Here is a 27058-nt window from a genome sequence, read left to right on the forward strand (position 1 = left end):
CTAAAGATGAATGCATGGACTAGTTTTTCCAGGTCCTGTTGAGACATCAGATCTTTTATCCTTGAAATATTCTTGAGGTGATAGTAAGCTGACTTTGTTATTGTCTTAATGTGTTTTTCTAAGTTTAGGTCTGCATCCATCACTACACCCAAATTTCTCGCCTGGTTTGTGGTTTTTAGATGTATAGATTGAAGTTCTCTGGTGACCTGTAATCGTTTTTCTTTGGCGCCAAAGACTATTACCTCAGTTTTGTTTTTGTTTAGCTGGAGAAAATTGTGGCACAACCAGTCATTGATTTCCTCAATGCATTTACCAAGAGCCTGTACAGGGCCTCGGTCTCCTGGTGACATTGTGATATATATTTGTGTGTCATCTGCATAGCTGTGATAGTTTATTTTGTTGTTCTTTATAATCTGTGCCAGTGGGAGCATGTAGATGTTAAACAGAAGGGGTCCCAAGATGGAACCTTGGGGAACTCCACATGTGATGCTTGTCTGCTCAGATGTGAAGTTACCTATTGGTACAAAGTATTTCCTGTTTTCTACGTATGTTTTGAACCAGTTTAGTACAGTTCCTGAAAGACCTGTCCAGTTCTCCAGTCGTTTGAGTAATATGTTGTGGTCAACTGTATCAAATGCTGCACTGAGATCCAGTAAAACTAGCATCCAACATAACATCGAAAAGGCACTTGTGTAATAAAGACAGTGCCATCATCGTTGCAGCAGATAAGGGTAGGTGCACAGTTTTGTTAAACCATACTGAGTATCATGAGAAACTTTTGCCACTGCGTAGTGACAACAATAGTTGAACCCCTGAAGCAAGACCAGGTGGTGGCTACAAGAAAAGGGTGATACATTGTCTGGAGCAGGTACAGGACAATGCTACTGACCAGAACTCATACCAGATTAAACCCAGGAGGCGCTATGCAAGGTCAATATGATTTACCTAAGATTCATAAACACCTGTGTACCAACTTTGTTAAAATACATACAGTATTTGTGTATTGGTGTTCTTGGTTCTGCAACTGAACACAGTTCACTTTACTTACTTAGCACTATACCATAACAACAGTTGCCTCTATGTGCTTTATATTGTATGGTCTTTACTAGAGATGGACCGATCCAATATTACATATCGGTATCGGTCCGATACTGACCTAAATGACTGGATCGGATATCAGAAAGAAATAAAAAATGTAATCCGATCCATTAAATATCAAAAAAGCACCTCACAAAACTGGCAACACGGCGTAACTCGGCTCATAACCGTAGCACATCGCAGCAGTGTGCTCACGTGATAGAGCGGCTGTGTGTATTTGGAGCCTCGCTACCAAACCAGCATTTCATCTCCGAGGAAGTTATCCCAGAGAGAAGTAAAGCAAGTGTGTAAGTTCATCTCTGAATGTTTGTAAAGCATTCCCACGTTAAGCTTAACAACCGATATATGGAGCGACTGCCTCTCTCTCCCTCTCCTGCTGCTACTTCAATCATGAAACTGATCAATGATCAGCTGATCGTCTCTCTTCTTTGTTTTTGGCCCACTTTGCATCAGAAAGAGGAAACCAGCGGCTGAACAACAGCAGCACGTTTAAGCTTGATCAGCTGCTGTTAGAATGTATTTAATATTACTTTCTACTCGAGGATCTTTTTCTACAGCTGACGGCTGTAACTGTGCAGGGGCGGATCTAGCAAAGTTTAGCCAGGGGGGCCGATAGGGCATTAACAGGGAAAAGGGGCACAAAGACATACTTTTCTTTCTTATTCTCATTTAAAATGTCGAGCTTTTAATAAATAATTATCCGAATCTCACACCCAAAGTTTTAATCTGATGTAAAATGTATAGAAGTCCGTTACTGTATATAGTAACTGTTAAGTCTAATATACCCTAGTAAGCTATACTACTTTTTCCTTTGGGAAGATACTATCTGTGCAGTCTGCAGTTCTGTTGAAGAAAGATGTTGAATCTATTTAATTATTCTTGAAAAATAATTTATTTCTCTGCATTTTTTTTTCTCCACTGCATCAAATTAAGGTTGATTACATCGATTAAGCATCATGAGGTGGAGGGTGGGCGGTGGTTCCCTTTTTTTTTTTTTGCTGGGAGTTTGCAACCCTGTTAGTTAGGTTGCTTAATATTTCTGCTAAGTACTCTTTAAAATACCAGAATAGGGAGGATGGAGCAGGTTTAAGTTTATTAGATTGATCAGTTTTGCTGAACTATGAAATATTTTGTTGTATTTATTACATACAGGTATAACAGAATAGCTTTAGTGTTGTTGTTTATTTAAACTTGAGTATGAACTTATACAAAAAGCAGCAAGATATTAAAAAAAACAGTTTTATTGATTAAAAAAACACTATATCGGATTCATGTCGGTATTGGCAGATATCAAAATTTATGATATCGGTATCGGTATCGGACATAAAAAATCTCTAGTCTTTACCCTACAAAGAGAAAAGGGAGACCTGAGTAAAAATCCAATCTGAGTGAGTACTACAATTTACAGAATCACACATACTCAGTGGACAAGCATCAAATAAACCACAGAGGATACAAAAGATGACAGGCTAGTTTCTCAGCCTTAGCCTTCTTAGTTTCTTTCTTTAATCTTGCCATCGTTACTGGGGAATATTAATTTCCATGTATTATATGTTGGGGAAACTAAACAACCTCTGGCTAAGGGGATGGCACGACACAGAAGAGCTTCCTCATCAGGCCAGAACTCTGCAGTTTATGTACACCAACAGGCCAGTGGACACTCTTTCAGTGGTGAAGATGTGCAATTCCTGGACAAGGAGGAACGCTGGTTTGAGCGCGGAGTCAAAAAGGCCATTTATGTGGAAAGGGAGTAAACATCTCTGAACTAAAGGTACATCTTTCATCATCTCACAATTTTGTGATTGCAGCCATTCCCCAACTCTCTGTGATTGGTACTCTAGGTTATTGATCAATGGTCGTGACAATTTAGCCCAACAGCAGTAATGAGATGAACTCATGCCACATTGTTAGTTTTGGTCATTATCCAAATGAGATATTCTAACATTGAGGAAACCTGCAGTCAGCCTGCGCTGAAGTCACTCGGATGAGTAACGAAACATTTCTCCTAATGCAAAGAAAATGTGCTTTCTGGCATCACTAAATAGAAAACACACTCAAAGCCTGGACCTCAATATTATTGAATGTGTGTGGGATTATCTTGACAAAGAATGGAACAAAAAACAGCCAACATCAAAGGAGAGTTTTAAAATGTTCTTCAAGAAGCCTGGAGAAGTATACCTGACAACTTCAAAAAATTACAAGAACACTGTCTTGTCTCAGAGAGTTCAGGTTATGTTGAAGAACAAAGGTGGTCATACCAAATACTGACTTTCAAGCTTGTTAGAATTACATACGCATGGGGCGATCGTGGCTCAAGAGTTGGGAGTTTGCCTTGTAATCGGGAGGTTGCCGGTTCGAGCCCCGGCTCCGACAGTCTCGGTCGTTGTGTCCTTGGGCGAGACACTACTTGGTGGTGGTCAGAGGCCTCTGTCAGTGCGCCCCAGGGCAGCTGTGGCTACAATGTAGCTTACCATCACCAGTGTGAATGACTGGATGTGTAAAGCGCTGTACAAATACAGGCCATTTACATAAACTGTGTTCTTGCCTTACATAGCCTGTAGCCTACTGTATTCCCATGTATGTTTGCACATTTCAAGAAATTGCTGCACTTGTTTCCAAGTTTCCTAACAAAGTATAAAACCTTTTGCATTGTTCTGTAGTTGTAGTCAAGTCATTTGACATGACCCAACATCGGACACTGATTCTGTCAAGGCCAATAGGCAGGATGAACTCAAGCACAGGACTCTGGAGATCAAAGTTGAGTCCATTTGGATATATATCTAAAATAACAAGGCGCAAAAAGGGAAAATAGTGCTCCAGGCGTCCAAAGAGACTATTTTATTATTCTCTTAACATGCATGAGTGACCTGTTTAGGGTTAGGTGTCTACCTGGAGAAATTTCAGCTCCATAAACTTTATAGTATGTACAGGAAATATAAAGAAGAAATGTGAGGAGGAAGATGCGCAGGAGAGAATGTGAGACAAAAAGACATGATGGAAAAAAAAGTCGAGGTAAGAGTAACATGAAGGGAAGGTGACAAAGGAGAAAATAAAGAGGGGCATGAAAAGACTCAACCGAACAAGAGAAAAGATTCCAGAACATCAGCTCGCCTCCATTCCTCAGCTTCCTCACTCTCTCCGTTATCAGATGAGTCTCGCCTACCCTGTCATGGCTGACTGATCGAGGCAGCCCATCACAATTGCCACCAGCCCGCTTCCATGATGTAAATAACCTCCCTGCTGGTTCAAGGTGGTACGTCACTCCAGCTCCATTAGTGTATTTTATTATCACATGAAAGGGGGATAGAAGTGGGGGTCTGTAAGGAGGACATAGAGTAGAACTGGGGGTGTTGGGGTATGGGTAAGGAGAGAGGATGTCTACCACACTGAGAATGAGGCAGGAAAAATGGAGATGACCAAGAGCGATTAGGAAAGATAGAGGAAGAGTGAGAGAGAAATAATGCCGAATGACAGAGAGAAGCAATCTAAAGGAGACAGATGGGCTTGAAAACAGAAAAGGAGGGACGCGGCTGACATGGGAAGGTGTGTCCATCTGTATGTGTGTGCGTGCTGGCCTTGACTGCGTTGTCACTGTGACAGTGAATAATGGGAAAGCATGGCTTCCTCCAGACGTGATCAAATATTTTTACATCAGTCTTCACTTACCAATAAAATCTATCTCACAGATTTTTTTGGTTAAATCAGCTGCTGAACCACCAGGTATATATTTATGTATCTAAAACATTAAAGGCTTTTACAGCTTCCACTTCCACTAAGAGAACCAAACGTGTGGATTTCATATGTTTTGCAGCTGCGTTGTTACATTGCTTGTCTAAATTATAATGTACCCCCTCCACATATATTCTTGTATTTGATATGATAATGATCATTTGTTGTCAGTGTGTATACGGTTCAGAGAACACTGGCTCACCCCCTGCTCGTATTTTTCCTGAAAAGCTTCAACAGGGCCAGTCTGTGAAATAAAGGCAATGAAACAAGGTTGGAGCACAGCGATAATGCAGCTGATAGCGTCACTCATGCTTCACCTCTCTGTCACTGTCTCACTTGCCCCATAATCTGGTCCCCATCCTTCCCCACCACCAGAACCTCCTCTGAATTTCAAAGGGAAAAAAATTGCCTTCAGTGGTCAGATCTATCTGATCCTATCGCTTTTCTCACTGGCTTTAATGTAAGCAGATTCTCAATCAGCCAGGATGAATCCAATCAAGGAGAAGGGGGGAGGCGCAACAATCTAGGCTACTTTTTTCCAGTGACTGCTGCAGGCCAGGAGATTAGAGGACAGAAGGAGCGAGGGGAGGGGGGTTAAAAGACAGAGTTCCTATGTGGAAGAAGAAGGCTTTCATTCAGGGACACAACACTAAATCACACACATTCATCACCTTCACCTCCATTTATCTAACCTCCTTTTGACCCCTTTTTAGATATGGAAATGCTAATTTCCTATTTCTATTTCTACCACATGGACACCAACTAGAATGGGAAGAGGCACAGTCTTCGCCAAATCAACATAACTACTGGTTGATTTATCCTCAAACTTTCCTCCCTCCTTCCCTCCGCCACCGACGCCCGGTGACGGCTCTCCTTCCTCTCATCTCTCATTTCTAAAGCTTAACTTCATTGTCTCAAGCCCCTCTCTGCTTTCATCTTAAGACAAAGATTTATGTAAATCTTTGGGCCAGCGTTAATGCGGAGCGCCGTGTGTGAAATAGCATCCCTAAATCGTGGCATTGTTGTTGAAAATGACAAGGCAGGCCCGTTAATCCTACAATGCGATCATCCAAATGTGTCATAATGCTGTGTGTAGGCAGGCAAATCTGAATATCAAAAAGACACAGTGCACCTCTTATACTGCGCCTTCAGGACTTGCAGCGCTAACTCCCTCTTTTTCCTTCTCTGCCATTTTTTCTTAAAGAAGTCACCCTGCCGATCACTTTCCTAGCATTCAGAACAGAACAAGGACTCAAATATATAAGATGTTACAGAGCATAAATCCTCATCACATTTAGCTGGTTTTCCCACATATGGAGATTTGATTCAGTCAGATAATGACACACTATCTGGGTAATCACCTAAGTGGCTGTGATTGTGAGCTGAAATAAATCGATAGCTTCTCCTTTGTCACTAAGATTTATTTATTTCAGAGACAGCGATGTAAGGCTTTGTGTCGGAACAATGCACAGATACAATAAGAAACAAATGACTGCAGCAACACGCTGAGTCAAGTCACTGCACGTATAAAGCACGTAGCTAACAATTAGCTAACTTCTCTTCCTAGGTTTGCAACGTGAAGATGAGGCAGCGGTGCTTCTTCCTCTTATTTGTGAATCTGGGAAAAGTCTCGAGGGCAGAAACTGACAGTGAAAGTGTGGCACAGATAGCCGTGTTTTTGGAAAGAGCCGTGAAATAGGCACGACAACCGATTGGACAAGGGATGAGGCCGCTGAATGATAATGTTAATAATTAGCAGACACATTGAGAGAATCCTCCTCGATTGGCTATTAAACCTCTGCCATAATTAAGCAGATGGCCCCAGGTTCTCTGCCCCTTTCCTCGCACCTTCTCATCTGACCCTTCTTTTTCAGTCTCCGCCACACCTCTCTACTTCCATGCTTCATTCCTCTGCCATCCAATCAGGGAGGAGCCCTCGGGGGGATTTTGTCAGGGAGAATAGCACCGTTGATCTTAAAGGCTTAAGACCCTACTGTACCTGTCAACAGTGTGGCTTTGGTGCTGACGACCAGCAGCTTAAGTCATTTGAAGTTGCTTTTTTATAACGAGAAGGGAGGAGGCGCTGCGTGTGCTGACAGCCAGTCAGGGTCTTGAAATAATTCCATCCCTCGGAATAACCAGAGGTGTCTGTCTGCCTTAATCCCCCCCCACTGCTCACACACTTTTAGGTAGTTCTAAAAGCAGGTTAAGGGGTTGATAATAGCAGAGAGGGGAGCAGCCTGGTCTGTAGTTTTGTAGTCCAGCAGAACACTCGTTAACTCAAATTAAAACAATAGTGTATCCCAGTTGTTAGGATTTGTGATAACATAATATCCTCTTAACATTCACCAGACCCATCTAGGGCTAGAGGTAAGGCTTGGTTAAGATCCTCCACATTTATTTATTGTATTTTCATTGTAAATGGAAAAAACTGTCAAATTAGAATAAATGTAACATTTTCTACTTTGTGTTCCTATGTGGCTACATCAAAGCCAAATGTAACCATGCTAGATGTTAAGAGAGCCGATATACTACGATGCAAGGAACAATTGAAAAACAGTAAATATGTGTGTGTGTGCGTGTGTGTGTGTGTGTGTGTGTGTGTGTGTGTGTGTGTGTGTGTGTGTGTGTGTGTGTGTGCGTGCGCGCGCGCGCGCGCGTGTGCGTGTGTGTGTTAGTCACATTTTGTCAAAAAAGTTTCTGCTTTTCTTTCCGACCAGATGTTCCAGAGACAAACTATTCACATCAAACACAGATATCTCCGTAATCTCCACTCGATCATCTTCGATTAATTTTATGTCAATTAAACCATTAATTAAATCACGATTGTTCAATGTTTGCTTGGGAGGCCTTGGAATTTAGGCATTATTTTGCCTGCAATGCATGCCTGTGTTAAAATGAATGATTAGATTTTTAATCTCTTTCCTCAGCAAGCCTTCACTCCTTCCTTTTCTCCGTTTCTTCCCCTCTTATTGGGTCTCATTACTTTGCTTTCACTGTCTTTCTCTTGGCTGGGATAATCCCCCCTGTAGGGGACTTCAAAGTGCAGGCCGGCCAGGGAAAAGCCTTAATTACCCATTTGCCTTGAAACTCAAGCCAAATCACAACTCGCTTGGGTCTGTCCAACGCCGCATTCCTACCTCCCTCGGTCTAATTGTGGGTCTGGATTTCTTTTTCACCCTCTTCTCTGCTGTGGAATTGGAAAGAAGAAATTAAATCAAAATAAGAGGGAAAATGTAAAAATTTTGAAGCAGGTGATGAGAGAATTAATGACCTCATTTTAGGGACTGATTTTCCCCGTGTGTTGCCTTTCTAAGAAGACGGAGAGGCTGATGCACACATGTATTATCTTAGCAGCTATCGTGTAGATTTTTGTATTTTCATTGTAAACGCTGCCACTCACAGTCGCAGGAGTGCAGGGCTTTGAGAGACGGAAACAACAAAACGATCTCCTCTTGTCTGGTTTGCGCTTCTTTTATTAGAAAAACAACACTTCCTCTGTGTCTTTGAATGCAATTTAATTACTCTGACTTGTCATTTGTTCACTGTCATATCTGAAACATATTGAGCCTCTGTGATTGATTACAGGGTTCAACATTTTAAGAGGTAGCAGTGCCACCTCTTGTGTGGCAGCAAGAGAAAATATGGTTATTGTCAAATTCGATGAATAAACTGGATGTTATATTTTCACTGAAGGTGTACTTGTAGTAATTAAAATGGGGATTGAAGTATGCTCCCACATTCAGTGATTCTGTTTATATTATCATATTATCAATAAGGTATATGTTTTGTCCACTTTCTTGATAAATAAATGTAGTGCTTAAAATGTTGTATGTATGTATAGTTTATCTGTGAAGGCCTGTGTGTACTGTTTCCACTGTAGTTTTAACTACAGATGCAAAAAATTACACTTGACAACAAAACTAGACAAAATCACAATATACGATTTTTACTTATTGATTATCTTGGTCCAAAAAAATAAATCAGAGCGCCTCTGCTTTCAGTTGGTGTGTGTGTGTGTGTGTGTGTGTGTGTGTGTGTGTTTTGTCAAATTAAACTGAAAAGAGACTGAAATGAGATGAGAGTCTATAACTGTACAGTTATTTATGATATCATCATTTTTCATTATTTACATAATTTTCAGTTCATTTTTAAATACGTTATTATTCATTTAAAATACTATTTTATATGCTGTGATCGTCCAGTGTAATCATGTCGACAGAGTAATAAAGTACATTGTTTAACACTTGATTAAATTAGGTAAAATATTAAAGTTATTTATGAGTTGCACTGACATTATTTTTTATCATGTTGTATAATTACATTTTAAATATTCAATAATGACTCCGTGTGGAAAATAGCAAACAAACAAACTTTGATGAGTTGACTGGTTTCAGTGGTCTTGATTAAAAAAGCAGAAGCAGACAGAGGAAGTCTGAAAGTCACGTTTACTGTAATCAGCCAATGGCATCCACAGGCCGGACCTCAGCGATGTAACAGCAGCCTTTGAGTTTGTGTATTTAAATAAAGGAACTTTGAAAACAGCATTACAACCCTACTCCAAATAAGCCCCTCCCCTCTGCTTTCAAACATTATTACATACCAACAGTGACAGCGTATCACTTCATTCTGCGTTGTATTTTCAGAACTATATTTATCAGTGTGTTTCAGCACAAACATGTGGAAAGCTGCCAGTATGGCATTTTTGATTGATTGTGAATACAGGAAATGTGTGCTATCACATCCAAGCGTTTGCTTTAGCGCTGTGCTCGCTGGCTGTGTTCCTGGGATTGTGGTTTCTGTGGTCCACTGCTGCAGTGCTAATTGTGCGTAGTTGTAATTTACACTCAATGTTTTCAGAGCTTTAGTAAATTAGTTAAGAATGCATGAGAGGCTGATGACTTCATTGTGTTGTTCTGTTGGTGTTTTTGTTATTTGTTTGACTTTTTCCTGTGGTCACTTTGTGTTTAACCAGCTCAAAGAACAAACTGAGACAAACAACCAAAGGATAAAGAAACGTAACAGCTTGTATTTGTGCTCTGTTCTCATGCCGAGAAATATCAACGTGGGAGGCGTGTGCCTGAAAACTGACATGGAGGTCACAAAGGTCAAACAGAACAGCCACGTCCACCCTCTTCCCCAAAACACAGGGAATTCACTGCCAGTGCCAGTTAGAAATCACAAAAAGTCAAAGAAAATGAAAAACAGCGTCATCATAAAAAACTATGTACAACCAATGGAGCAGTAAACAAAACATCAGTGTGTGTTTTTGTCGCAAAAAGGCTGCTTAACAACCTTTATTTGATCCCATTCTGTACAACATGATTCATTACAACAGTACAAATTCATCAGGTTCTGTTTGTCCCACACAGCGAGAGGAGAAACAGGCTGTGACAGCCCGTCGTTGGATTGGGATGTGTCATTAAACGAACCGGCCCCTCTGCATCCCCATATAAGATCAACACATCTTGAGGTACTCACAGTACCCTATTCACAAAGGATGCACATAGTCTACAAGGGGTTTTTTTTCAGTTAGTTTTTTTAAAAGACAAGCTCCGTAGGAATGACAGCAAGTGCCTACACATGTATTTCAAACCATCCATGAAGAATACTCCGTTCCAGAAGAAGAAAAATAGATACAAGTCAGGATTCTCAGTGTGTTTTTTCCTGAAAAAAATGGGACCCACCCTCCACCCTCACCACCCTACTGTCAAATCCAAGTGTGTTACAGCTCAGTATTTTTTTAATTCATTTATTTTATAATTTTTTAATTTAATTACACCCAAGGCAGAATAAAAGTTACTAAAATTGAAGACTTTTACAATTACAGTGACAAAAACAGTTTAAGAGACCCACAATTTAAACTGGACTGTAACGTAAAAAGAATTAAAAAAACAACCTTTTTATAGTCTTGTAAAATGCCCAGGCATTCTCCAATATTACAAATACTGGTATACTTTTACAGTAAACAACAAAAATGTAATATATATTCATATATATTTATATACTAAAACCCCATCACCAAAAGAAAAAAGAACACAAGAAAGGAAAAACAATGTACACGTTGCCACTTTGGCATTCAGAGAAAGTTTCAAAGCAAACCTGAAAGAAATGTTTCAAACTCACATACACACACATATTATTTTTACCCTTGTATCAATACTGTAAACTTATTTTAAGACAGAGTGCACTAAATTCTGATCTTCTTAGTTACTGCTTTTCCTGATTTTTGTCCAGTCTCTTCCCTAACTCTTTGTGTGGCTTTTTGTCCTCTTCTTGACTTTTCTGTTGAGGGACAGACTCGTTTCATATAACTCTCTATATAGGTTTGTGCCTTTATATGTACATATGAATACATATATACACACACAGACACATTGATGTTGTGCTGGGTACTCGTCATTGTAAACTCAGCATTGTTACGTTTGTATTAATTTAGATTTTTCTGTTTAACGGTCACATTACACAGTAAAGTTGATACGTTTTAGCTTTCGTTTAATTTGTTACTTCATAACAAATGTTGCATTTGTCAAAGATAATAAATAGGAAGGTCATTGGTCAAGGCACACTCATGTCAATTTGAACGGCAGTACAAAAACTGTCCCAAATAAATTATTATTATTCTTAATTTACAGTGCCAACATTGGGAAAGACAAGCCTAGCAACCTTGGGCACTTTAGTACCAGGTGATCGAAAGCTCCAGGCCCTTTAGTACATTTCTGTACGTGTGCGTCTGTTGTTCAGAGCTGCGAGTTCGTACACTGACAAAAGTGCCATTATGAAGGTGAAAAGGGCTTAAAGAAAACTGATTCATGGTTTTTAAAATAACAACAGGACATGAGGCAAACTGATAAATTAATTTTATTATTTCAGCACTCAACTAACAATCAATAATTTAAATTTCTAGAGAGGTGGCTTCATCAATCAAACTGTACAAGCACTAGAATGCAATAAGTCCAAATTTACTACTAATGCAAGTTCAACAAATTGTCATGTATTTTAGCACAAAATGCATAGGGACCTGGCTATTATTATTATTTTTATTATTTTAGAAATAAAACTTTGAGGTCTTAACATCCACTAGGTTGCCAGTGACCTGTTTAGGCTTCACGTGCACTGTCTCTATGTAATTTTTGCTTATGCAAATCTAAATGTAAATTTCTTAATGACCCTTCCATCACAAGATTGCCATCCATGTGTGCCAAATACATACAGATTCCATACAACGTGGAAGAATTGAACCTAATCATAAGATTAAAGAGGACACTTGTGAGCTGGTGGATGTTAAGGCTAAAACTTTAGCCACGTGAGGGGTAAAACTGTCTCTAACGATTACAACCTATGATGAAATAAATGCTTTGCAAGTTGTTTGCCACGGGGCAACACAGGAGTGAACAGGTAAATAAAGGAAAGTAGTACAGTTTACCCTGAGATGTCCCTGTGTTCTCTCGGTCTCATTGTTCTATTTCTTGCTACGCATACTCGTCATGGCTTCGTGCTCTCTCCTAATAAATAACACAGATCATATGGCTTCATGCAAAAGAGTGCATGGGTGTATGAATGTAGATGAGATGGTATTAACACAAAACAAAGGGAAAGATGTTGTAGCGTTGTCGGAGCTCGGCACTATGTACCAGTCAGCAGCTGCCTTACCTATCATCAGCTTCTTGCGGCTGGTTAGGGTGTTTTCATGAGGAGACGGGTTTACGAACCTTGGGATCCTCTTTCATTTTACATTTATCGTCAAATATGACACTCGGTGCTATATATCCAATTATATTGACATGTTTTACAGTCAGTTCATGCTACAATGCCAAAGGATTGTTGTTCGCGTATCACATAAAATAGACTAATTCTAGCATTCTCAGTTAACACCACTTTCAAATTGAAGATTGATTCAGCTTTTCAAGAAATTACACATTTAGTTTAATATACAATTTCCTACAAGAAGTGGCCAAAAAAAAAGAGAGAAAATGGATTTGTGTCCTCTAAGGAACTCTCAGGATATCACGTGGGTTTAAAAAAAACAGTAATGAAAAGAAAACAATAAAAAAAATTCTAATAAAAATGTACCTGCACATGCCAAAATACAAAATCCAATAAATACAGAAATTATTGCACAGTTAAAGGCTCCATATATTTTATAACTCAACTGACGGATTGTTTAAAAACGAATGCCACATAAGGCAGTTTAGACAGCTTCAGTTGATCTCTGTTTTCACGCTTTTTTTTTCTCAGTTGGCAGTTTATTTAATCAAAGACACAATTAAAATTAACCCAAAATTAATATCTTATAAAAAAAGTATCCAGCTACCCCTTTTTGTTATTTTGAAGTCAAAGAGTACGGAAACAGGGAATTAGCTTTAGGCCCTCTCTGTTTGTTCAAGTTTGACCTCACTGGTCATCAAATGTTCTCCATGCCACTTTTTCATATGTTTCTCCAGGGTGCTGTACACGCTGAAGGGCATTTGGCAAATGTCACAGCGATAGACCTCCTTACCAAGCTGGCCATGTGTCTTCATGTGGCGCGTGAGCTTGGAGCTCTGGGCACAGGCATAGTTGCACAGCTCACACTTGTAGGGCCTTTCACCAGTGTGACTACGCCGATGCACCGTCAGGTTGCTACAGTTCTTGAACACCTTACCACAGAACTCGCAGGTGTCGCACCTCCTGCTGTCCTTGGAACTAGGTCGACCTGGACCAGGGCCACCACCTAGATGAGGTGTGCTGCCCCCACTGGCGGTGCCGCTGCGGCCAGACAAACCCCCATCTAGCAAGTCACCTGGAGGGGTTGAGAAGCGCAGGCTGCCATTCTCTGAAGAGTGCTCAGAGGAGGTGGCAAAGGGCGATTGTCTGGAGTCACTGAAGCCTAGAAAAGGGTCTTTGATGAAGTGGCGTGAGGCAGCATAGCCAACCAACCACTGGGAGTACACATTCTCAGAAGGAATGTGGGGTACAGGGGGAATGTCCAAGTCCTTTTCTATCTTGATCCTCTTATTTGATGAGTTGGACAGGGTTGGGCTGGTAATGGGGGTGGGCTTACGGGGGAACAGACCTGAGAAAGAATCACCGGAGCCACAGTTCCGGCCATTAATGGTTGTCCTCTCCTGTTGGTGGTCATCTATTTCCCCAGCCACTGAATCCTCATCTCCAGTATCCCGTTGGCCATCCAGGGCTCTCTTAGAGAAGGGCATCCGTTTACGATTGTCAACTATCAAATTATTGTACTGCTGTATAGAATTGAGCCCCCCACCTTCCACTATCTTCTCAAGGCCAAGGGACGACTTCTCCTCTGACAGAGGTTTAGAACCATTCTCCCTGTTCCGGTAGAACTCAGACTCCATGCTGAAATTTGATTCTGGTCGACTCTCATTCTCAAGCTCCTCTTCCTCTTCCTCCTCTTCTTCCTCCTCGTTGCCTTCCCCCTGGAAATCAGCATCACGGTTTTTCATGCCCTCACCTGGCACGTCACTGGTGCCTGGTTCTGGGGAGCTCGTGGTGGATAAGCCATCATCTGAACGCCCCGTCAGGGATCCAGCCTTGTGCATGTGGGTCTTCATGTGGCGCTTCAGCTTGCTTGCCTGAGAGCAAGCGTGGTCACACAACTGGCACTTGTATGGTTTTTCTCCAGTATGGCTGCGCCGATGTACCACCAAGTTGCTCTGAAACTTGAAGGTTTTACCACAGAACTCACAGGACTTGATCTTGTTCTGCGTCTGGGGAGGGGTGGTGCTGTTTGGGGGCATTGGTGGCAATGGAGGAGTGCTCAGAAATGGCGATTTTGGCCCAGGCTGGAAGGGATTAGGGTTTAGTAGTCGATGCATAGGGTTAGGCCTGTTGGGTGATAATGGTGGTGTGGTGCTGTTAGTGTTCCCTGCTAACTCTCGTAACCGCCTGGAGAAGTCCATAGACTGGGACTCCATGGCCATAGGTGTTAGCCGCATCACCCTTTCAAAGGCACTGGGGTGCTGGGAGATGAGGCCCATTTCCTCTGCACTAAGGCGTTCCAGGCGATGGGGGTCCAGGTGATGGCGGGGAGGTGGAGTGACAAATGGAGGCGTACTGGGGAGACGATTCTCTACAAAGCCTGGAGGAGGTTCACGGAGCAGGGGTGCTGTCATCCTCAGTAGGTGGAAAGGGTTGTTATCCCCTAGAAAGTTGGTGAGGGGGGACTGTGGGATGGAGTCGTTGCCAATGGGTGGAGGCATAGTGAGGCGTGGGGTGAGGGTTGCGCTGGAGGGGCTGGACTCCAGGTAAATGCGAATGCCGTGGGTGTTCTGGGCATGCTGCAGCAGGAACCAGGCGCTGGGAAAGGGTTGCTTACAGGTGGTACATGTATAGCTTGAGGGCTCATCTCTTCCACCTGCAACAGACACAGAAACAATAAATTAAATATGTGAGCACAGATTCTTTTCTGTGAGATAGGCTACATTAATGTGACCTCATTCATGATTTTAATTGATTTTAACAATAACTTTTTAAAAACGTGTCCGCGTTGTGTAAAATTTTCTTGGCTGGAAGGCAGTGAGGTGCTGGAGTGTTTTATATTCTGCTTCGGACTGCTACTAGCTGCAAAGACTATGGGTACTCAGCTTGTCACATAAATTCTAATACTAATCATGTTTTGACAAGTGCATTTCCACAGTCACATTAGATCAGCACACACTCAATCCATGTACCAAGAGGTGCTCCCTTAGTCCAGGGACTCTCTCACTAACAACTGCTATTACAGTGTACTATATGTGGCTGCTGTGTGTTTGATAGATAAACCGTTATGTGTGTAAGCAGGCTAGATGATTTTCTCCAAGGATGACAGAAATAAATTGGCTAAAGTCATATTAGTTAGGACAAGAATACTCATAGACAGAAAAATAAAATCATGTGTTTATCTGAATAAACTAATCTAAATCCTCAGTGTTTTATAACGTGGAGCAGAAAACACTACGTTGTGATTTCCTGTAACACTGAGCAGTCCAAGATTTGTTAAACCCTATTTAGGGCTGAACCTTATGTATTGACTGTGTAGCTGGGCAACAACCAAGAGGCAGCGATAGCTGATGATAACACTTTTTCTTAAAATAATTTTATAATAATCATAGTTAATAAATGGTAAATTGATAAAGTAGGTGAAGTTGTATAATTCATTACTTATATTTATTATAAGTGTTAGCAGAATGACAAATCTGTCAGTCATGCAGCAGAAATTAAGTGAAAAAAATAATGACAGAAAACCACAAAAAAGAAACACACACGTTAAAATCAGCAGATTTTCAGAAGAAACCTTGTTTTTTAATTTTTTAACAGATTTGAGTTTCAAATATTAAAGAACCACTGATGTGCCATATAACTAAATCCAAACAGCAAACCTTACACACAAGTATAAACACACACAGAGATAATGGTAATTATACGCTTGTTCTTGTATTCAGTGAAGTGTTGACCTAGTACACTCATTTCAGATACTGGGCAAAACATATGCTGCTCTAATTGTTGCCCTGTTAGCCTTATTTGTGTGTGTGTGTGTGTGTGTGTGTGTGTGTGTGTGTGTGTGTGTGTGTGTATACATGGCCATGACTCTTTTTGGCAGCCAAAGACACACGCACTAAATCACACAGACGCACACACACATATATATAAATACTGGTTCTAATGTAGATGTGTTTTTATCAGACGTCACAGAGAAGTTAATATTTTTTCATTTCACATTTCTCCAGTATAAATACAGTTTTCTCTATTTGCCTGTTTAAAAATATATATTTTAGGAATGTATGAAATGTATTATTAGTCTACATTTTTAAAATTTCTGTGAAACACACACAATATTTAATCTTTTTTTTTTATAAAAATCTACAGAAAGAAAATAATGCTTTGTTAGAATTCATCAATTTAATCATTAATTTATTCATTTATATTAAAGAAAAATACTGCTCACCATCTCTTCCTTGCAAAAGATTGTGTGTGTGTGCGTTAAGTGGCTAGAGGTGGAACAGCTGTTTAGCTCCACAGTCCTGTATAGCCTTTTGACTTAATTATAGCAGACCGCACGCACACACACACACAGACACACACACAATAAAAATAACAGCTCCCCGTGTCTCAGCTTTTGTTGGCAAGTTTCTCTCACAGACACACACACATGCACACACACAGACACACACACAAGCTGTTTTAGTGCTGAATCTTAAGTGAATCTTAAGACCCTTAACACTCAAAAAAAAACCACCTCCAACCCCACCGTCTCTGTTAGCTTGACCCCCTTCTCTTCTGCTGACAGAAGTCATTGGAATGTGTGTGTGTCTGTGCGTGTGTGTGTGTGCGTGAGCAAACGAAACAGGGAGCGAGTAATAGAGAACGCGCCATTTCACTCTGGCCGCAGTGGAGGGAGCGGGTCATGGTTTTTGCTTGGGGGAAGTGTGTGTGTGTGTGTGTGTGTGTGTGCGTGCGTGCGTGCGTGCGTGCGTGCGTGCGTGCGTGTGTGTGTGTGTGTGTGTGTGCGCGCGCCCTCCCAGGGGAAAGGAGTCTAACGCAGATGGCAAATAAAGTATGCAGCCTGAGGCGAGAGCACATTATGCTAATTCTAATGTCAGCTGTACTTTAATATACGACTCTATTTAATCACCCCATTATTTCCTATTTCCATATGAAAAAACAGAACGAGCGAGGGAGAGCGAGGGAGCTGCTCATCACTTTATTTGGTAGAATGCAGAGGGCCGTGCTTTATGGAGGGGATGAGAAAACACACTCCCCTCCTCAGCATCTGCACAGATACACTGTGCCTGTGTGTTTGTGTCGAACGCGCACACGCGGCTTGAGTTACGACCCACTGTACGTCTGTTTACAGTAAGTGTGGGCCGCGTGCTTCAGTAAAGGTTATAGTAGTTCATTTTGAGCACCTAGTTTTGTCCTTTATAGAATAGATTATTTTCCATGACAGATAAACTTTAACTTAGCTGAATTATGTTGCCATGTAAAAAAATAACGTTTGCTTACTTTGCTGTTATTTAACTCGACTTTGCTGGTTTTACGTCTCACTGTTCAGTGTCCATCTGCCAAGACAACACTACCTTAATGTGCTCCTGCTGTTCAAATGCCCTCTTCAGCTGCCAGACAAAAGCAAAAACTGTGTGAAAATCCTCTGACTGCTCTCACCGCAGAGATGCGGGGCAACAGCAGCACTGACACATCACAGGACAAAATAGCATCTTTTGTGGCTTAAATAGACTTCCAGATCGAGAGGGTGTGTTTGCTCTGTGATGTGACGAGAACGAGGGATGTTAGTGTTTCCTGTCTGAACTGGCTTTATTTTAGTGATTTGAAATGATTCATGATGAAATAATTACAGCTGCAGTTTGGTATCCAGGCTCCCAGCCTGTCTCTGCAGATATGCTACAAATAAAATTGGGGAGTGATCCCAAATATCCCCCCTGGAAATGATGCAACTCATCGTTCATCAGATTGGACGAGTGATGGTGCAGTTTGAGTCGCCTGCTGAGCTAACTTGCAGCTTTGCTTTATTTGTGATCAGATGTTTAATCACGCGATGTAGGCCAATGTGCCATTTTCTTTCAAAAATGACCAAATGAGGTCAAAAGCAGGAAAGTGTACTATTACATCAGAGCCACTGTTGGCCATTGGCTTTACTGTGCAGTAGTGGCAGCTGCATCAAATATGTGACTTGTTTGTTGAAATAAATGAACAATAAACCTTAATGTAAGTTTTAAAATCGACAGATAACAATAGCTCATATATATGCTCTGGGATCAGTTCATGTTTCGATCACAGGAAACAGAAATAATTATCTTTAAATGTGTAAACCTCAGAGGTGCTGACAAAACTAAGCAACTTAAACTCTCCATTCAAACCCATCCGTCCATAAACTCTAAGACGAAAGACGCTGTGTGCAGTCTGGCTCTCTGCCTGTGTTTAGTTTGGCTCACACACACACACACCTTCAGTATGTATAATGTCACATTATTAGACACAACCCTACGGACACCAAATATCATCGACCCAGTGTGATGAGCAGTAAGGAAGATGAATTTTAATATGATTTATTTCCTCTCAAACAAATACGCAGCGATCGGGTCGTCTGGACTGGAAGGATTCTCCCAGTTGAAACCAGTGATAATGGTGTCTGGTTTGTGTGTGTGTGTGTCCAGCGGCACATATGCAGCAGCCACGTTTTAAGTAATCTCTCTTCTTCATTTCTCTTCCCGGGTTCACTTTCACACAGTATAAAACTCTCATTACTGTCAGATTCCAATTTTCACTATGATTCAATTTGCCGTAATTACTGTTGCTGCCGCTAATAAAAAAAAAGGGAAGAGTGGGAATGTCTAGAAAAGCAAAGGTGCAAAGGTCAACTGGCAGTTAGCAGCATTCATTTTCATCTCAGTGTATTCATCTGGGGCGGCTAATGGCCCAATTTTCTCCTCCTCGGTCCTCAATAAATATCGCTGGAATTACAGGTTAAATAGCCAAATTAAATCACAGCTATTACAGTTGAAGGAGGGAGGAAGAGATGTACAATTAAAGCAGACGCACGGATCAACACAAATGTGTGCGATAAATGTAGTGAGTGTCAGCCGAGGCTGTGAGGATTATTGTGTCCTACAAAGATCCTTTTCCTTTATGGCGACACAGAGTCAGACTCGTCTTTCCAGTGTTTTCTATCCTCTCAAGCTGCAGCTATTCCTTTGCTTTTCTTATATAGAGAAAAATATCAAATGAATTTTACTACAACTGCAGTTAAATGTCAGCAATACCAGCTCCAGTCGCCCCGCAACTTTATAAGATCAAAGTAAAATTCCTGGATCGGAGCAAATTCCCGCTCCACCCACCCCTGCTTCTGCTAAATTATTTTTATCCTCAGTGGGGTTACATTTCTATCCCCACCCTCTGATTTTTACACTGCAGCACAAACAATACTCAAATCAGAAATTGACTTTAAATTGAATTTCAAATTGAATTTCCGAGCTCACGAGGGCAGACTCGGAGATCACGTTCTGACTTTGCACTGTGCCGTCAAGCATCGCTGTTTCAATGTATGTAGAAACGCAAAGGATTCAGAGCCTGACAGAAAAGTCCTGGAAACATTCCTTATGAGTCTAAACTGCGCGTTGGATAATCTACATCACTCACAAAATGAGATCTGTAGCTTCTAACTTCAGCTTATTGAGCTGCAGTTATGCACCGAGGCTTCTGTCTCACAGCTCACAGGTAGAAACGTCGCTGAAGGTTCCTGAAGAAATTTTATACACACAGTTTGTTAACTTTGCAAGTGATTGAGCAGCCACGCTCAGTGTGAAAAGAGTTTCCCCATCCTCGACTTAATTCACTGCACCACTCAAAGTTGGAGCCTGTGGGCCACGATGCTGTAAAACACATTTCAGAGCTCAAAGTCCAAAAGATTCTGTCCACAGATTTGCAGATGAGGGTGAAAGAGATGATGTTCTGCAGCAAAGCAGAAACAATCAATGCACGCTGTTTCTTTATTGTTTTATTGTGAAAGACCAAATCTAGCCTTTGATGTTCTTGCAAACTGCACCCTGCATATATGGCTTTATAAGTATTTACACACACTGAGTGACTGAAATAACCCGCGGCAGGTTTCACAAAGATAGAGTAGACTGGTATGCAGCGTCAGGCCAGTCTTCATTTTGCTCATAGATAAAACTAATGCAAATTAGGCAGCTTTACAAAAATAAAGATAAAGTAATTTTAGGCCTAAAAGTTTCCACTCCACTTCACTTCATGCTAACTCAAACACCTAATGTTATTCGTTGCAATAGCAATTTCTGCAATACTCTAAAAAGAAGAACAAAGAAGGCTGATCTGAGGGGAAAAGCTCCCTTCATAAAGTGTGATTCATCATCTTTAGCTAGTTTACTTAAACCATCATCAGGAAAAAACACCGTTTGTTCCATTATAAAGATATCGTCCTCCCGATGTCTTCTTTGCCATCATGTTTGAACGTTCAACACCTAAACATGGGTTTATTCGAGCCACACGCTGCTCAGCAGCAGAAAATGTGCCATTTCAATAAAGGTCCAGACATTTTGATTTCTCTTAAAAGCTTTCCGTTTACGTGTTAACAGGAACAAAATAACACATCGACCAAATCCAACCACGAACTCTGACCCGACAGTTTAGAACAACCTGGTTGATTTTAACTTCACGAGGTTAAGCAGCCGTTTAACACGTTTGTTTTACCTTTGTGAGGCTTTTCCACACCAAAAAGCACGAAAGCTGTGACGAGTCGGGAGCGCAGGGACTCTGTGTGTACATCTGTGTGTGCATGTTCTCCTCTTGGCCTTTTGTCCCACTTGTAAAAAGTTTCCTGACATTTTTTTGCATACTTAAGCTGCGTTATTATTCTTCCATGGTGCCCCCTGACCTCACACACAGAGCTCTCCTCCTGCACGGCCGATTCACTATCATAGCATGGCAGCAAAGCAAATCAGGCACCGTGTTTGTCCACTCTTACACGTGTGGACACTCTACATACCTCACTGTCACGGTAGAGGACACTTTTTTCTCTAAACAAGTGTTTATTTGGTGTGTGTGTCTCCAGCCAATGGGATCGTTTCAAGTTCATCTGGTGCAGAGTTAAAGTGTTCTGCTAGTTTTCAATGACGTGTGCAGAGTGCAGCTTTTTTACGCCGTCCACCATGTGTCCATAACTACAATCACAACAACACCACAGCAGCAGCTGTAATCAAATCACTTTAGCTGTGCAAATATGAGGACCTGTTCTTTTCTCCTGCATCAACCTTTAGTGATTTGTTGGACTGACTCACCACAGATGCTGGTGGCTAAAGACCCAAAGTCTAAGCTCTTCCTGCTGTCAGCCTACACGCTCAGCCGGGTGATTTGATTTGTCCAAAGTGAAACACTAAATGGAAAGTTTAGTGCTTGGTTTGGATTTTGTGCTAATTTCATAATAAGTGATAGCCTTAGTTCATGAACTGGTGATAAAAACGTCATTTTCTTTGGAGACTCTCAGAAACTATTTTCTCAGCTTATTTGTACGAGCTGCTTATAACCAACTGTTTTCAGTAACAACACTTTGGCTACGTCCTCACGTACACGGGTGTTTTTGAAAACTGAGATTTTCCGTTTCCGTTTTTTTTTTAATCCCGTCCACACGTGCAGTTTTGGAAAAATATCTCCGTCCACATGTAAACGCTAAAAACAAAATGTTGGCCAATCAGAAGCCTGGGAGGGAACGGCTAAACAGGGTTTTGTACCCTCACAAAACCTGAAGTACTTCTGAAAAGTTTGTGTTTTTCTGGAAAAGCAGCTAATTTCGTGTTACATTTCAAATGTTAATAACAAAAGACAGTATTTGGCTGTCTCAGGAACTTAGGAATACATCAAATGCATACAGGGTACATACATTAAATTTTTTAAAAATTTAATTTATTTAAAACCGACGTTGTGAGAACGTCTGTGAAGTTCACTCTGACTCCAGTAACTGTGTGTATATGTGTGTAAAAACTGCCGATAGATTAACAGCAACAACATTTTCTCTTCTTCTATTGTAGAAATGAATCTCATGTAAACAATAACACACCTTTGACGTTACGTGAGTAAATCTCTGTTTTCCTCGTCCACACGTAAACGTAAAAACAGAGTTTTTAAAATCGCAGTTTTCAGTGATCGACAACGCCATGTACGTGTGGACGAAAGGCCCAAACGTAAAAGTGACACGTATGTATATTTGAAGAGGCAAACCATGACTTTTACTGTATCACTGTTTCAAAGACTGTACTCAGCTCTCAATAGCTGGGTTGTTTTTCCCAAATACTACATGAGATTACTGCAGTCACTGCTGTCAGTAGCTGGAGGAGCCGTGTTTTGCTTAAAAAGCAACACCTCAAAAGTCCAACCTGACAGTTGGAACAAAGTGCATCGACATCCAGAATCAACATTATTTAGACACTGCTGCTCTCTGTTCCCTCACTCTGTCTCAGCATGTGCTGAACTTTAGCATTACCCCATCTTCTCTGCACGTTATCCAGCCAACAAAGGATTATGGTTGTGCAAGGTGTGCGCACACAAATGTGTATACAAGCCGTGCACTCATGACAAATCAAGGAGGGGGTGGGAGGGAGGGGGCTTTGACATTCTTGGGATGTTAAAGGAAGGCTTAGCTCATCACAGCCAAATTAGAATGCATTTAGCTCATTAGGGAAGTGGAGCAGCAGTGAGAGAAAGAAGAGGACAAAGACGAGATGCTCCGTCCCTCTCGCCACATGACAAGTGGTCCTGTAGTCAAAATGAGGGGGTGAGATGCAATCCAAAACAAACTGCTGCAGCAAGCTGTGTGTGTGTGTCCCTGTCTCTGTGCCCTGTTAACAAATTAGAGGGATTACCAGAGGAGAGTGCCAGAGCATACCAGCTAATCCCACACACTGGCCCGCACCACTGCACCTGGGGAGCGCGCATGAAGCTGTGTGTGTGTGTGTGAGGAAGAAGCTGTCACCAATAGACTCTACACAAGGCTTCATCCTGCCCAAACACAGCCTCTGAAGCCTGTGGGGGGTGCGCCTAATCCTGGACACACTCATATGCACATGGCATGGAGGAGCACCTGATACCTGTCACTCTTTCAGCGTGTGGACTTTGTGTTTACAGTTGAAAGTAAGCCGGGACCTTACAGGAGCAAGGATGATCTGGCAAGTGGGAGGTGCACTTAGATACGTGGTTAACTGATAGAGTACAGATGTGGCACATAAAAGGTAAATCCACCCCAACTCTCCAGGACAACAGCTGATCCGTCCGTGTCTGTGCTGCTTCTGCTAAACGGAGAAACAAGAACAAACATGTTTGCATTACTTAAAAAAATGCCCAGCGCTCAGGATCGTGGAGAGTCTGGGTTTTGTCTGTGGAGGTGAAGTCATCGACATCTTGTCAGGTGAAGACTTGGTTTGGTTTCTGTAGCCACAATAAAGAAACGCTGCCACGAGCTTGATTCCACTAAGACGGCAGTCCAACACATTTTTGGAACCCCTCGCCATCTCCTCTATGTCTCCCTGTCACCTGTCCCGTCCAAATCCCTCCCCACCCATCCTCCACCTCCTCTTGCACACTGCCAAGTGGGAGTCTCCTGGAACACACAACACACACATATGCTTGCAGCTCCGTCCAAGACTATGATGTAGCGGCGCACCTCCTGTTTGAATAAGACATATTACAGCTTTGCCTGACACCAGCAAGAGAAGAATTTCTCTCTCTGTTGTTCTGGTGCCTTTCTCCCTCATTTCATCACAAACCAGGTTCATGACTTTAACACTGTTCCTCGTGATCAGCTTCACCTTTTCACCCACCACAGCGTGGTAATCTTTAGCAGCTATTTAAACGTCTTCTCCCCTAAAACAGACATATTTGACTTGACCAACTTAATCTGTGGACGCAGAAGCAGAAGTACAATAGGGGGTTAATGGTGGAGGAGTGTAGACTGGGCTTTGAATGTTTTGGTCAGACTCCACTTGTTTATACAGAAACAGCAGTGAGAAGTAGGAGCAGGAAGGAAAGTGGGGCAGGTCGAGAGCAGATCCAGACCAGAAGGGGGTTAGGGGAGGACATGGATGGAGGGATGATGAGACAGGTCTGTGCTGGAGGCCCTTATAAGGGCTACATGACTGGAGAGCTCCTGAAAGGCTGGGTTGTTAACGCTCAAGTATATACCTGCAGGCAGGGGGGCCCATTATATAATGTAGCAGAGTCATACTGATTCATAGCATGCAGTGATTTCAATTTCATCCACCAAGTGAGCACAGAGCCTTCCAGGATACACTTACACCTGCTGGTGGCATGCTCCGAGTGAAATCTTATAACGGAAAAAAGGCTAAAAGGCCAAAATGCGCGTAAGTGAGCTGAAACATAACAACTTTAGTTTGTGGCTGAGATGCCCCCGAGTGGTGACTGGGTGGATCGTAACGGTTTCACATGTCTGTATTCAAAGCACATGAAAACTAGTTTAACTGCAGCTTAGAAAATCTAACAATCACCACGTGACTTACACAGAACCAGTTACGACAGACAGTAAACTGGTCGGCCATCTGTGAACAGCTGACATGGTGTGACTGGTTGTTACCATCAACACTGGTTAAGTGCTAAAGTACAGCAGCTTGTTAGCTCAAGTGTTTTGTAGGAGGAATGCACGACAGCCAAACATGTATTTTAGTAGTTAGTCTTGTACCAAAGCCAGGCCGCATTTACTTTGTTTTTCGTTGCAGGTTAGCATGAAGAGAAGTTTGAACATCAGCTAACTTACAGAAGGAAAAGGAAACTGAGGAAAACTATCACTCAGTGACAAAGATCATCATTACCTTAGAAACTGAATGATTCCTCCTGCCATTCCCAACGCCCACTGACTTTAGCCCCACGTTAACAAACCTTTCATTCATACTAACTCAGACCCTGTTATTCATCCTTCAGTTGGAAGACGATGTGAATCCTGTAGGTGTATGTCTGCATCTATATGTGAGGTTTGTATCAAAGCCCGAGCAGCTGTTTTCTCTCTTACAGACACTATACAGGACAGAGAATCAGAAAACTGCGTGGTTAGAGTTGGTTGGTGTGAGCCATCCTCATTAGACTGAAGTACGGACCATTTCGTTCAAGGCTGCTGGTTCTGCTCTGCTGCGAGTGTTTTTGTGCATGTGAGGGCTTTATCTTGGTTTTGCTAGCACGATCGCATCAGGACTCACTCGGCACATTTCCCACGCCATTGAAGCTCCTCGTTGCAGCCAGTTTAGGAAGTCCACACAGGTTAAGGCCACCTGTCACACGTTATCCACTGACCACCCACAGCTGAAAAAATCCCTCAGACACTGCAGTTTTCGTCAGTGGGGGTCAAATAGCATTTAGATGCCATAGTAGTGTGCTGTGGGGCAGGGGTAGCAAATGCATGGACAAGCCCTTTGACGATTAGACGGGGTGTGAGGGAACACCTGCCAAATTACAATGATCTCACATGCCTTTAATTTGCCAAACATTAAGTGGAGAAAAAGGGGGAATTTAAGGATCCTGCAGGATCACAAACACAGGAGTGCATATGAAGGTGATCCTAAAATTAACGATCCCAGTAACTCCGTGCACGAGAGAGATTTAAGTAACAAGGTGGGCTTTTATTTTGAAGTGCCAGTGCAGAAGGGCCAGAGAGAAACGCTGAAGAAAAGATCTGCCTGTTTCTCATCAGAGGGCTGCTGCCAGTTATTGGCCTACAGCCAGCATTGTTTACTTGGCCGGCCCCCTCAGCCTCGCTCTAAACACCAAATTATCCCAACAATTGGCAATTTTAGTCGAACCCACAGGTAAGAAAGGCCGCTCCTACGGGGGAGATGCTCACATGTGCTCTTGCTGCCTAAATAACAACAAATATTTATGAATGCATTACTCGCGTTCCTGTGAAACGGGACGCGGGCTGTTTTCTCCGAAGAAAAACTCCACGTTATTGATTTATTTACAGATTTATTTATTTTTTAAGGAGCATGAGAGATGGCAGCAGCCGAGATTCTCTCCTCCAGCCCTCTTTTTGTTATCTGTGATGTTGCTCAGAGAAATCAATAGAACAACTGTAGCTAGCAAGCTTTGTTTATCCTTTCCTCTAAGTGAATAATTCAGGGGTGTCAGCAGGGGTGAGGCAAAGCTTTGATACAAACGAAAGGGTTTGCTGTTTCTGGGAGGGGGAACTCTAACTCTCTCTTTGTCCCCCCAAAAGTCTGGAGGAGATGAGACACTGAGAGCAGCTAAAGGGTCCAAAGACTGCGAGAGACCACCGCTCTGATTCTGCAGCACTAGAACGTCCCTCACACAAAATAAGTGAGTGTGAGCACTGAAGGCTGAAAAACTGGACGGTGTAAGAACAACACAACAAAGGAGAACGTGTTACTGTGGCAGAGGAGCTGCACTAACTGGTTTTAAGGGTTTTACAGGATTTTAAAAAACACAAAGGGAGAAAAGAAAACGCTCTAAAGCTTCTGTTGTGAACTTTCTTTGGCAGTTTTAAAGGAGTGATGCAAAAGTGATGCTAGAAGCTTGAGCTGGTTTATATTTGGGGAATTTTAGGCATACTGGTCAAACTGGCTGCAGCTGAGGAGGAAGAGCAGTTGGAAGGTTGTTGGTTTGATGCCTGCCCACATGACAAACGTCCTCTGTGGTTCATCCGTCAGTGTGAGTGAGTGAATGAAGCATGTTGTACAAAGGGCCAAACAGCCCGTTT

At 42.0% G+C, this 27058-nt stretch overlaps 1 protein-coding gene across 1 annotated transcript in view; it reads right to left on the minus strand.

Moving 5' to 3' along the window:
* Positions 1 to 9834: 9834 nt before the first annotated feature.
* Positions 9835 to 27058, minus strand: part of bcl11ba (BCL11 transcription factor B a) — a 36029-nt gene continuing 18805 nt past the window's right edge. Inside the window, exon 3 of the mRNA XM_004564148.3 lies at positions 9835 to 15190. Coding sequence (XP_004564205.1) covers positions 13191 to 15190 — 2000 coding nt within the window. The 3' untranslated portion in view covers positions 9835 to 13190. The remainder of the gene's footprint in view (positions 15191 to 27058) is intronic.

The sequence above is a fragment of the Maylandia zebra genome, linkage group LG19, assembly GCF_041146795.1.
Source record: "Maylandia zebra isolate NMK-2024a linkage group LG19, Mzebra_GT3a, whole genome shotgun sequence".
Classification (NCBI taxonomy): Eukaryota; Metazoa; Chordata; class Actinopteri; order Cichliformes; family Cichlidae; genus Maylandia; species Maylandia zebra.